Below are 13,841 nucleotides of genomic sequence, written 5' to 3' on the forward strand. Positions count from 1 at the left end.
CATCCAGAGACCTCTAAGGAAAATAAATTTCTCGTTTTATGCATCTTCCTACTGTGAAACTTAAGTCAGCCAATTGGTATGTAAACACAGTGTGATCCATTTAGAAACATACCTTAAAACATAGTATTTTAAATCTCTGTGTTCATTGGCAGCATCACCCAAGCTCCAGGTAACCCTGGTCAGATTGTTTTCTGATGTGTCTCAAACAACGCCTGTACCAACACAACCCAAAAGCATAAAACTGAAAGCAAGTCTTCAAAATACCATCTGCAGCATCAAGGTCCACTGTCTCTCAGACACAGTCAAGAGGATTTATTAGAATGTTCCTGCAAGTTTCGTGAACACTGATTTATGTTTCATGTCCCGTCATATAATTATTACCTAATCAGAATATGACTATTTTTGCCTCATACAGAAGAGTATTCTCTTGAAAAATTAATTCATTTCCACTGCATCATTCTTCCTGTTGGCAACATAACAGTAGATTTTGAAGCCATTCGTTGCGGCTAATTTCAATATCCTTTTCCAGACTGTCTCTCCTTGTTTTCCATAATTGTGATACTTATGTGAACAGTCATGAACAAACAGCATAACAGGAATATTCTAACTGCAATTGGCAAACAGTCATCCAGACACAGCAGGTATGTGACAACAGCAATGAGCAAACAGGTACAAAGACACAGCAGGTATGTGGTAACAGCAATGAGCAGACACAGCAGGCATGTGGTAACAGCAATGAGCAAACAGGTACACAGACACAGCAGGCATGTGGTAACAGCAATGAGCAAACAGGCACAAAGACACAGCAGGTATGTGACAACAGCAATGAGCAAACAGATACAAAGACACAGCAGGTATGTGGTAAGAGCAATGAGCAAACAGGTACACAGACATAGCAGGTCTATGGTAACAGCAATGAGCAAACAGGTACACAGACAGAGCAGGTCTATGGTAACAGCAATGAGCAAACAGGTACACAGACAGAGCAGGTCTGTGGCAAGAGCAATGAGCAAACAGGCATACAGACAGAGCAGGTGTGTGGTAACAGTAATGAGCAAACAGATACAAGTATCTTGAAACATCAGTGAGTATACAGGCATACAGAGAAAGAAGATATGTGGTAACAGCAATGAGAATACAGGTACACAGACAGAGCAAGTATGTGTTAATATGTAGTAGTGACCAAACAGGCACACAGACACAGCAGGTATGTGATAACAGCACTGTGAATACACATACATGGACACAGCAGGTATGTGCCAACAGCAGTGTGAATACAGGTACACAGACAAAGCAGGTATGTGCCAACAGCAGTGTGAATACAGGTACACAGACACAGCAGGTATGTGCCAACAGCAATGAGAATACAGGTACACAGACACAGCAGGTATGTGCCAACAGCAATGAGAATACAGGTACACAGACACAACAGGTATATGCCAACAGCAACGCAAATACAGGTACGCAGACACAACAGGTATGTGCCAACAGCAATGCAAATACAGGTATGCAGACAAAGCAGGTATGTGCCAACAGCAATGTGAATACAGGTACACAGACACAGCAGGTATGTGCCAACAGCAATGTGAATACAGGTACACAGACACAGCAGGTATGTGCCAACAGCAATGAGAATACAGGTACACAGACACAGCAGGTATGTGCCAACAGCAATGAGAATACAGGTACACAGACACAGCAGGTATGTGCCAACAGCAATGAGAATACAGGTACACAGACACAGCAGGTATGTGCCAACAGCAATGAGAATACAGGTACACAGACACAGCAGGTATGTGCCAACAGCAATGAGAATACAGGTACACAGACACAGCAGGTATGTGCCAACAGCAATGAGAATACAGGTACACAGACACAGCAGGTATGTGCCAACAGCAATGAGAATACAGGTACACAGACACAGCAGGTATGTGCCAACAGCAATGAGAATACAGGTACACAGACACAGCAGGTATGTGCCAACAGCAATGAGAATACAGGTACACAGACACAGCAGGTATGTGCCAACAGCAATGAGAATACAGGTACACAGACACAACAGGTATGTGCCAACAGCAATGAGAATACAGGTACACAGACACAACAGGTATGTGCCAACAGCAATGAGAATACAGGTACACAGACACAGCAGGTATGTGCCAACAGCAATGAGAATACAGGTACACAGACACAACAGGTATGTGCCAACAGCAATGAGAATACAGGTACACAGACACAACAGGTATGTGCCAACAGCAATGAGAATACAGGTACACAGACACAACAGGTATGTGCTAACAGCAATGTGAATACAAGTACACAGACACAGCAGGTATGTGCCAACAGCAATGTGAATACAGGTACACAGACACAGCAGGTATGTGCCAACAGCAATGAGAATACAGGTACACAGACACAGCAGGTATGTGCCAACAGCAATGAGAATACAGGTACACAGACACAACAGGTATGTGCCAACAGCAATTAGCAAACAGGCACAAAGATAAAGAAGGTGTGGTAACAGCAGTGAACAAACAGGATCATGGTCACAGCAGGTAGGTGGCAACAGCTATCTCTAAGCAGGCTTGCAGACACTTAAGTTACAAATACATTAGATACAAATTTATATTCCACAAATTTTGATAAAAATAATTTTGCTCCGGAACATATTTGCCAAAACACACATACACGTATATCATCATGTCCACAGGTGTCTTCATTTTAACTAACATTATACATTAATATCAAATTTCGTGAAAATGCATTCAACAATTTTCAGATTGTTGCATGCTGACAGAGAGATACAGGGACAAGACATTGTATTTTGTTCCCTTCACACTGATGTCTATACATTGAGACTATAGATAAGATCCAAGTGATTAACTTTTATTGCTTAGACATTACATAACATAACAGGCATATAACAAGTCGTTTTAATCTCATTTAAACCCACACTTGATGAAAAAGATTCTGAACCTCGCATATAATTTTGAAGTAATGCAATTTAATTGATTTTAAAGTATTTTGTTAGTTTTATCCTGAGGTAATATTTTAAGACAATTTAAAAATTTAATATTGAATGAGTATGAATAATATGAAGCAGGCTCCATTGCCTATACCATGAATCTGAGATATGCATCATCAACCTTATAAACAATTCAACCGATTTCGTAAACTTCTGAATATGGAAATTTATCATCGAAATATGTCTGATAAAAATATACGACTTATTATTATATTGTATAAAACTGATATATCGATGTATCAGATGTTAACTTCAAATTAACATTTCCATCAGAAGTGAGAGGACCATGAAACCAAACCATAATTATCCGTCACAACTCTTTCGTGTATCCCTAAGAGTTCTGTGCTGAAGAGACTTTCTGCCACCCTTGGTTCTGCGTGCTGTAAGCTGTCAGTGGGAAGTCTCTTTTGCTTTCTGTAAGGTAGAGCCTGTCTGAAACTGCATCTAGGCTACATATGTGGAATCCTGCGTTTACAAGAAAATGTCTGGATATCGAGATGAAACTGACATCCAGCACGTAATATAAGGTGCTCTCTAGAATGTCTACTTGAGTCTACGGACAAAGTCACGACTGACTGGTAGCCCTCCAGCTGTGTTCTACTGGAGTATACAGACACATGACAGTCATGACCGACTGATAGCACTCCTGCTTGGTATTTTGGGAACCCCAGGCTTCAAACCTCGTCTCGATGACATCAGTTCACCCAGCAAATCCAAATTAGTAAATTAGGCCTGATTTGCTTCTTTGTAAACCCTTTCTAATCCATTATGCACTTATCGTCCTATCATTCGATGGTATACAAACCATACTATTGACAGTGTCACTGAATAAACGGTGTATAAATAAATGAATTGCACTGGAATAATTTTTGTGCAATTTATGTGCAAAAGAACAAGAATTAAGACGTGCAGTCAACAAAACATGAGCAGAATACTTTACCGGTCTCTTGTGAAAGAGCACGCGGTACTGTAGTTGGTTGAGGCAGTATGGTACAAGCCGGAAGGTCTCGGGTTAGATTCCCGATGGCGATGAGGTAATTGTAACTGTATATTTTCAATTGACCTAACCATCCAGCCGCACTGCGGCCCTGGGTTCCACTCAGCTTCTAACAGAAATGAGTACCAGGAATATTCCTAGGGGTAGAGGGCGGACGGCGCATAAGGCTGAAAACCTCACTGTCATCTGTGAGCCGCTTTTCTAGAAAATGTGGTAGCATTGACGTTTCATAACCATATGAGCCTCAGCGACCTGTTACAAGGACAGCTTTACCTTTTTACCTTTACCTTACCAAAGAGAGGAAATGTAGATAAAATACTGAGGTAAAGATTTCTTTGGCCTTCTTGAATGTAACGCTGTGTCGTTCAGGGTAGAAGATGCAGGTTCTGAGAGGTTGATATCTACCAAACTACACGGCGTTGCATCCCAGAATGCAGCGTTTTTCATAGTCACATCAACAATAACCTGAAATCTGATATATTATTAAGATATCAAAGTCCCTACGTTTCGCTGTATGTATTTATTTATGCTGTCAGTGGTTCAGACTACATACCGTCCAATGGTTGGTTGATTAGTGAGCAGTGCATTTGAAAGAGTGTAAAATGAAGTGATAGTGCCTCAATTGAGGTACTATACATGGATCTACCTGAAGGGCCAGAGAAAAACCACGAAAACCTGGGTCAGGATAACAAGCGACCCAATCGAGATTCTAATCAGCACCTCCGGAGTACATGACAAAAGCGCTACTGCCTGTACCAACTTGCTACACAGACATGTCCGTTGCCCAGCAACAGCCCACAAGCCGCATGAGACAGTAACAATGCATTACACGAAAATTGTCTGAAACGGAGTGGAACTGTGCTCTTCCCCGTCCTCGTGGATGCTAGGGGTGATGGCAATAGGAGCTTCCCCTTTCTGATTTCTGCTGTATTCGGCTCCAGCCTCTTTTGACTTATGTCAACAAACCGAAGCCGCTTGTCTCTTGCGCAACCTTCCTGTGAGCAGAATGGCTAAAATACTGAGAGGATTTTTAGTTTGTTGACCGGTTCCACGGCGGCCGGTGCGTCTCTTGCTGCAAGGAGCATGCGAATTTTGCTGATGAATCAGTATGTCTGACGGTCGCTAACGTTAGGAATGAAGCAGTTATAATTCACAGGTCACAGGAGGTGTTGCAAATGCTGTTCATCTCTCTATACGTCCATATCTTTCGCAATTGTTTCGTTAAGAAAACAGAAGGTACAAGAATCTTCTTGCACTTACAGCACACCAGACACCAACTTTCACTGTATGGAACGAGATTTCGTGGGTTAGATGTGGATTCTGTGAACTTCAGTAGCGATAATTTTGCGTATGTATGTATGTATGTATCCCTGCACGTGAATCACGCTTCATCACAAAAGAATGTCAACTTCGGATCGATCACACCTTCGACGACAGACTGTAGAAACCTACTGCAACAATGAACACTGCCAGCTGGATCGCGCGGCCGCAAGGCGTGCATTACTGCTGTTTTTTAGCGCCTAAACTTCAACAGTCGCGTTGCCCTTCTTGCACCAGAGTCTGACATCCCAGTCTCTTGAGCGGGAAGTTTCAGTGATTTTTCTAGTTGTGTGTTCAAGTCATCAAACTTCTCAGTAAACACTCGGAGCTTACATTTTGTTTCTTGCTTATTAAGAGTCGCATTGTTATAAGTTTATTCGCCAAACTGTGAACCGCACTACTCCCCGTGAAACATAATGCCGTCAAGCGGTCCACAAGTTAATTATTTCCCTACATTCTAAATGTTATTGGTCATCGCATATTCTGATTCATCGGAAAAATTTGTATGTGCCTCGCAGCCGGCGGTGCACCGGTAGCCGTGAAGTGCAGCGCTGTGAACCGGTCAACAAAGGTAAAAAAACACTCCGTAGAATTCAAACCTCTCGACATTTGGGACTTGGTCCCTGATGTCCGCACCATCCAGTAAGAGACATGCTGTGTTGCCCAGTTTAAGTCCGCTGTTGCGAGATTCAAAATCGAACATCGTGTGCGCCGATAGGCTTCTTGTGAACTCAGATAATACACCGACGTTTCTAATTTTCAATTTTCTAGCCCAAGCGGTTAGAATTTTGGGTATTTTCTAAATTTTTCTTGTAATCATTGCTTATATTTATCTGAGACGGTCGCAATTTTTATACCACTCCTTGGACAGTACATTCAGGATGCAGGCTAAAATTGATTTTTTACTTGATGAAGCATAGCTTTTGAAACGCTCAGTAGCTATTTTCCAGCCTTTTTAAGAAATCCACAACGTTTTACAGTGTACCGGCATTCTTTATCTCAGATAACGCTGGTATCACCTCATTCTCATTGTCTACTTATCTCGTGCGGACTTCGTAGAATTATGTATTATTTCAGGTCACTAGCTGAACACGTCTGTGTCAGTAATACCATGGGCCCAAGGCCAGGTAAGGATATAACTTAGTAGTTTGCTTTCGTCCGTGATACGAGTGGTGTGTTCAAGGGCTGTTGTTTTCTACTGGGAAAAAGTACTGTGAGTTTTTGTATTACAACTTCTAGCGTTTTTGTAGGCTTAAAATAGTACATACGTCAATTATTTTGTATATAGTTCCTGAATCAAAGTATCTGAATACAACGTGTAGGTTAGCAAGCGGAGGAAGAGTGGCAGTATTCGTTTCAGTAATTATGGTAGTTCGCAAAACAGTGTCAATGTGTATAAAAATTATAGAAGGGCGCCAAAAATGTATACACACTTCAGCGCACAAAATATCTGCTTAAATGATTTATTGATAATCCAGATCTGGAAGGTTTCGACACGTGTTGAACTAGAGCAAGTGTTCGGCTGACTGGCGTATGAACAACCGTGGCCAAGGTGCCCACTGGGATAGCGGCACATGACGTCACCAAGTGTCGGTCCTTCAGTGACCCCCACAAGCAAAGGTGTATGGGCTTTAAATCAGGTGAGCAGTGGGGACACTCTTCGCCCTATCCACTGAACTGGAAGGGTTTCATCGGGGTAGCTTCTGACGTTTCTGTGGTAGTGCAGTGGTGCGCCATCTTGTTGAAAGTAAAATGGCTCCTTCCTATAGAGGTGTTAAATAGCAGATAAAATGGATGTTGAGGTACATACGGCCAGTAACTGTTCCTTTAAAAGATGAACTCTTGTATGACAGTCCACATCAGACAGCGAGTCCTGGTAAATTGACCGCTATGTCCATATGAATGTGTGTGGACTACCTGGAGCCCAATACACAGTTATGGCGATTCGCTGTACTATTCAGCTTAAACGTTACTTCATTATACCAAGCGGTTTTGGTCACGAACCCCTCCCCCTCGTGTTCCTTGTGTTGAAACCACTCACAAAACTGCACTCTTCGAACAGGACCGTCGTTATTCATGGCATGTAACAACCTTTGGATGTAAAATTTTCGTTTAGCATATTTTAGAATGGGCTGTATACTTGACTTGCTAATTCATATCTCACGTGAACATTGTTTTGCAGACTTTCATGGTGATCGTGTGAATTGTTCCAACACTATAGCATAAGAGGCAGGACTCGTTGCTGTGCAACACCTCCCAGATCTTCTTGTGAACATCACGCACTGTACCATCAGCCTCAGATCTGTCACGAAGGCGTGCAATTGTTAATCGGGTTGGAGGTTCCGTTGCAAATGCACGCTGCCACTGTCACTGTCCTACGTTAAACTTTTCTTGCGTTGCTCCAACGACAACAGTTCCATCGCCATTTTCTTCGACTGTCCCGCCATCCGATAAGCGGGACCAGACCCGGGATCGAACCCGGGCCGCCGCGATGGGAAGCCAGCGACTAACCGCTTGAGCTACGGCGCGGCCTAGCCATCTTCATAAACTATTTCCTTAAGAACCGTCTTGTTATATTTCCGTGACCTTGATCCTCAAAGTCACCACTTTACAATAGTTTACCCATCAGAATTCTGTATGTATATTGTGTCAGCCATATGAGCTACATTTACCCCCAACATCCTGCATTCAACTACCATCACAACAGCAGATGACCTGTATAAGTCATACACCTCATCGCGATGTCATATCCGGTCATATCCTGCACGCATGCGCATTTCATTCTGCGATACTGATATCACAAATACACGTACATACAAAATGTTCTAACATTTTGAGGCCTTAAATTCATCTAAATAATATACAAAATTCATCAGAGAAAACGGAGTCTGTATAGCGACTGGCTACGGGCTGGACAACAGAGGGGTCGGTGTTCGTGTCCCGGGAAGGTTAAGAAGTTTCTCCACGTCCTCCAGACCGTTCTGGGGCCCACTCAGCCTCCTCTCCAATGGGTATCGGGAGCTCATTCCCCAGGGTAAAATGCCCGGGACGTGTAGCTGACCGCTCACCTCCAACTAGTGCCAATGTCAAGAATATATGGATATATACATCCAACCCCCCATACGCCTTCTTGGCGTAGTGCTTAATTCGTCAAATGCAGGGACAACTTTACCATCACAGAAAACAGACCCCATTACAATCACCCATCCTAGCTAAGCACAGTTTGGAAGAGCTCAAGCCATCGTCCCCAAATTGTCGCGGGAATACGTGCTTCTCTAAGGTGGGCTAGAGATTGAGACAGCGGCGTCTATATGCATAATATAAATTCCGTCGTAAATGTAACAATTTATTGTAGTTCTAGTCCCCCTTCTTTCACACTACATGTTTCGGCCGCAACTGGCCATCATCGGGTGTATTTTACTTCACGTAACTGTCACACTGCACTCAATATTAGCATTTAAACTCCTGATTTTTAATTGTTCATTGCTGTTGTCAATCGGCACACGATATTCCAGAACTCCCCTTGTCGATTTTGTGAATTATGTTTAAAATCTTTATTAATATTCATACGTCGATTGGTTTAAAATTTTTTAAATTCTAAATTTAGCTTTAATATTTAAAATTTAAATTTAGATTTAAAATCAAAATCAAAGAGGTACCTGCTCTATGCTTATATGTGCTGCAGCGGCTACTTCTTGCTTTCAGCACAACTCGCGTGTTATTTTGTGCAGGTGCTCTGTGTCCGTGCCACTGCTTTTCTTTAATAGGTTTTCTCAGCAAATAGTAAATTGTTACATTTACGACGGAATTTCTATTATACATATAGAAGTGAGGAATGTAACAGGATGCTTAAATATAATATAGTAACTAGCGACGTATAATAAAACCAATCCTAATCGAGGCAGCTGAATAAGGAAGAGGGAACTGGGAACCGAAACGTCCAGAGTATACAGAGTCGAAATAGATGGACCCTTGCAAGTTATGGGTAGCAAAGTCTTCGAAAAAAGAACTTGCAAGACTGTGTAAGGAAAAACAAAAGAAAATACCTGCAAAATAGGGCTGAGACAGAGTTAGAGTAAGCAGTTCAAAAGCACAGAGAGGTGGCAAAATAACAACATGAACAATTACATGGACTAGCGTTCATATGCAGCACGGTTACACAGAATTAATCGCCAGTTGAGTAAGCAAGCAATTGCACAAAATGGCGAGCAACATTGATCGACGAGAGAATGGAGTTACGAAAGAAACCAAGCACACTTAAACTTCTGCCACTACACAACATTGTCCAGGTTAGCTTTGGCTTGCGTACAAGAAATACAAGTCGCAAACAGACCTGAAGCTCTCAATCGGTCACAAAAACGTTTAACCTGAACACATGAATTATAACAAAAAACAGTAAATATTGTAAGAAACTAAAACCTTCCTTATAAAAGTTGTGCATACTAGTACTCACCATGCACCAACACATAACCCTGCATGCAACAGCCAAAGGCCCTTCACTAGACCCCGGTCGCATCAAAACCAAAGAATTTAGGGCAAAAATGGCGCAGACACAATTCCATCGGTCCTACCTGTCCGAGGTCTAGCAAACAAGCGCCACACGGGCAGGGTAGCGACGGAGCAGGAGGGTAAAAGTGCATATAAGGCGTGAAGGGGAAAAGGACGGTTGATTGACCTAAAGGGATGAGGCGTTGCGGGCCATATTGGAGGCAATGAAAAAGAAAGGCTACGTCACGCCAAAGAGAAGGGAATGGCCAGTGACAATTGAGTCTAGAACAGCTCAAGAAAGACCAACCTCTTAATGCTGCTGGAAGTGGTTATCCGTTTATTTAACACTAGAATACATCATCGATTTAATTAATTGCGGAGAGGCGGTGTCCGATAATGCTGTTAAATCCAAATGTTGGCACACCTGTAATTCGGTCGAAAAGGATGCATGCCATTCCCTGAACCTCACGATGTTCGTTATAAGGGCGTGAGGATAGTAATTCCACAAATGTTTCTCCGTGCGTTAAAATCTCCACCCTCAAACAGGTTCACATGCAAGCCAGAGTGCTAAAAATTGTACTTCTTTTTGCTATAGTAAAGCTGTCCCTCTTCTTAATTCATCACCGCGCCATTAAGACGTAATGGAGAGTGGAAGTACAGCTACACGCATTCTAGTATCGGCATATTCATCTACGGCCGCTTTACCTATGAGAAAATAGTCCCCGGTACCCATTGGCTAGAGACACAGAGCCGGTCTTGACGCTTGCCTCTGCCGGGAATCGAACCACGACTGTACGATCGTAGAGCCTGTAGTCTAGTCACTATACAAACTGAGATACCTTGGCATCTCTGTCTTTTCTTTCTTGTATTTGTTTTCCGTTTCCTTAAAACTTTTTTTTTCAATTTAATGCGCTGCTTAACGCAAAACGGAAAGGTGCTCGTTGCCGATGAGTAGCGTAGACAGCAGCATTGGTCCGTCATTCGGCTGAGATGAACCACGATCTTCGAACCGAGATTCAAACCCGCATCTGTACAGCGAAAAGCTAGAGTGATAACTGCTGGACTGTGATGGGCTACCATAATTTGTCACTTCGCCGTTTGAAGCCTGAACATGACAGTGAACTTCCTGCGGTCTAGTTGCAATTGTTAGTACAACTGTCATGAGACAGACTTCAGCTGCCATCCCGGGAGCCTGGGGAAGTTTTGAAGAAACTGATCCAACAACACATGCCATGAGAACCATGCCGAAAATATATCCGAAAGAGAAGGGAAATTGCTTCTATAACATTCCCTGTGAACATGGCAGATGCTACATTGGCGAAACAGGCAGATATGTAGCCGTGAGGCATAGGCACAATCTCGAAGAGGGTCTTCTAGAAAAATCCAAACTAACCCAGCATGCCTATGAAGAAGGTCAAAGGGTAGGCTTGGATGAAGCCAGAACTTTGGAAATTGAACGTATTTTTTTATTGCTAGTGGGGTGGGACTATGTCCCTTGTACTGCAGCCACTTCTGGCCTATTGTACCAGCCCCAGATGATAGGTGAGATTCATTGTGGAGCAATTGGTGGAATGAAGATTGGCACGGGAAACCGAAGTACTCGGAGAAAACCTGCCCCAGCGCCACTTTTTCCACCACAAATCCCACTTGACCAGACCCGGGAACGAACCCGGGTCGTCGCGGTGGGAAGCCAGTGACTAACCGCTTGAGCTATGGCGCGGCCAAATTGAAAGTAACTGCAGGTATAGGAAATACGTCATATGGTATGTTTATCCAAACCAATCAGCCAATCAATGACGGGAATTTCTCCTTAACATCAATGAGGTCGGGATGTGCTAAGTGACTCTTCCTATATTACATCAGTTTTAAAATTCAACGTTTCTTCCACATATGGCGCTAGCGGTGGATGGGAATTATAAAACTTGAAACCTTAGTTTCATCCTCAGCATTCAGCATTCTTAGTGGGGTGAGACAGATGAATTGGTGGAATGAAGATTGGTAGGGGAAACCGAAGTACACGGAGAAGACCTACCCCAGCGCCATTTGGTCCACCACAAATCCCACATGACCTGACCCGGGATCGAACCCGGGCCGCCGTGGTGAGAATCCGGCGGCAAACTTCCTGAGCTACGGCACGGCCTTTCTCTTCTTAATTTACGGTCTCCATACGTCCTTCCATGTTTCTTATTATAAAGCCTCCTGTTGCCTCCCATCGACGAAACCTGAACTCAGATTGTATATTGTCACGTGTAGGGTGGTACCCGTGACGAAAATGACGGGTTCTACTCCGGATGATTGGATTTATTATCACTTTAGCTACAAGTTCTCTTAATCACATTTAAATACAGCGCTGTTGTTGCTTTCCACAATTTACAGTTCACCGTTGCACAGGCACTAGGATCGTCCGTCTTCACTACTCATTTCATGGCAACGGATCTAAGCACAGAAACTAGCACTTCAAATCACTATGAAGTCTTCTTTCTGTTTCGTCTTCTATCACTCTAGAACCTCGGAGCCAAAAATTCTTCTGGACTTACTCCTCTAGCTTACGACTGACTCGTAATTGCCCCTGAACGAATTCTGTCATTCCCTCTGTTCAAAATCAAAGTCACATTGCGACTGACGGTCAATCAGTCAGACAGACTTGGTGTCGAGCCCCAGATATTTATGACCAGATATTTATTACTGTCTGACAGTTACAGTCGTGAGGTGTTTACCAGTCCGTTACTTAGCAACGCTCTGGCCATCCACGTTACAGTATATATTTATGCTGACACAGGTTGTCTGGTGATATAGATTTGCTCATTCTACTGGACTTAGCAGTGTAGCCGCCTCCCACTCTTTTACCTGAGGGCGGAAACACATGCAGTTTCCGAAACATTGTGTTCTTTACAGTCCTTGACGATGGACAAAGGCCAATAACTCCAATCCGAAAACATCAATTAAATTCCTACCTCACAGGGAACACTGTACCCCCATAAGAAAGACCAACCGGTTAATGCTGTTTGGGGAAATATTATTTATGAATTACGACAATCACACGAAATGCACAGTATAGGCAAAATGCAGAGTTTTGAATTACTGTAGGTGATGCGTATAGTTACAAAGTCTGTGGCCTCTGTGGTGTGTGCGAGCTTCCGCTGCAACAATTGCTGATGCGGCAGCAATCCCGATCACTCGGTATCAGGCGCATACAGATCGGGTCTGCACGCGAGAGGGCGCTCAGTCAGAAGCCGAGAGTCCTCGAGAAAGGATAACGCGAACCACTGGCAAGACGGTGTGAGTGGAGACGTGTTCTAGCTTTGATAGCCGGGGATTGAACCCGAGTTCAGTGACTTTTGCCGTTTGTTTCAGCAGATGAAGGTTAACAAAACTAGCTGCGTTTAAACAAGCTCGGTCAGACGGTAAAACAAACAACTGTCGTGTCGACGGCCAAATATTTCTGGTTTCAGCTGTTTCGAACCTGCTCCTCGGCTCAGGCTAGTGCCATTGGCATCATATATATGTGTTTAGGTGGACTTAGTTACTTTCGCACCCATTGACAGAATTTCACGAAAATCTGTAGAAACATCATGTTACAATTGATAATAAATGAAGGGAGTGCCAACTTTTGATGTGAAAAAAATCTAACGGAATTTAACCCATTAGAGCACAGTAGTTAGTATGCATACCATCTGCTTTAACATAAAGAAAGCTGTATATTTGAACTACGCTGTATCTTTATGTGTTTGGTATGATTCTGAGAATAAACGGCGACTTGGTCCGTAAACAAATTGCATGAACTGGCGGGTCTTTCTACTGGAAAACCCGTGTTTTCGCGGGGTATGAAATGAATTCTTATATATCGTTATGTAAATTTCAGCTATAAGATGGTTAATGTAGGCACAAGGACTTGAATTTTGCTTGGTGATGTATCATTAAAATCTGTGCAACTTTGGTTAGGACCGCTTTACCGTCTATGGGGCCGGGACAGCGCAGTCGATATAGCGACTGGCCACGGGCAGGACGAGC

General features: G+C 43.1%; 2 protein-coding genes across 3 annotated transcripts in view; one reads left to right on the top strand and one right to left on the bottom strand.

The window, feature by feature from the left end:
- Positions 1–9,989, bottom strand: part of LOC111863784 (MAP kinase-activating death domain protein) — a 121,350-nt gene extending 111,361 nt beyond the window's left edge. For both annotated transcript variants that reach the window (XM_033751192.1, XM_023850462.2), the window contains exon 1: positions 9,796–9,989. The gene's annotated coding sequence lies outside the window, so the exon portion shown is untranslated. The remainder of the gene's footprint in view (positions 1–9,795) is intronic.
- On the top strand, positions 39–2,488 carry LOC111863774 (galactose-specific cell agglutination protein gsf2-like). Its single transcript, XM_023850431.1, has 4 exons — positions 39–76; positions 656–854; positions 900–1,084; positions 1,177–2,488. The coding sequence occupies exons 1-4, from the start codon at positions 39–41 to the stop codon at positions 2,486–2,488; spliced, it is 1,734 nt and encodes a 577-aa protein (XP_023706199.1).
- Positions 9,990–13,841: the final 3,852 nt, after the last annotated feature.

The sequence above is a fragment of the Cryptotermes secundus genome, unplaced genomic scaffold (assembly GCF_002891405.2).
Source record: "Cryptotermes secundus unplaced genomic scaffold, Csec_1.0 scaffold572, whole genome shotgun sequence".
Classification (NCBI taxonomy): domain Eukaryota; kingdom Metazoa; phylum Arthropoda; class Insecta; order Blattodea; family Kalotermitidae; genus Cryptotermes; species Cryptotermes secundus.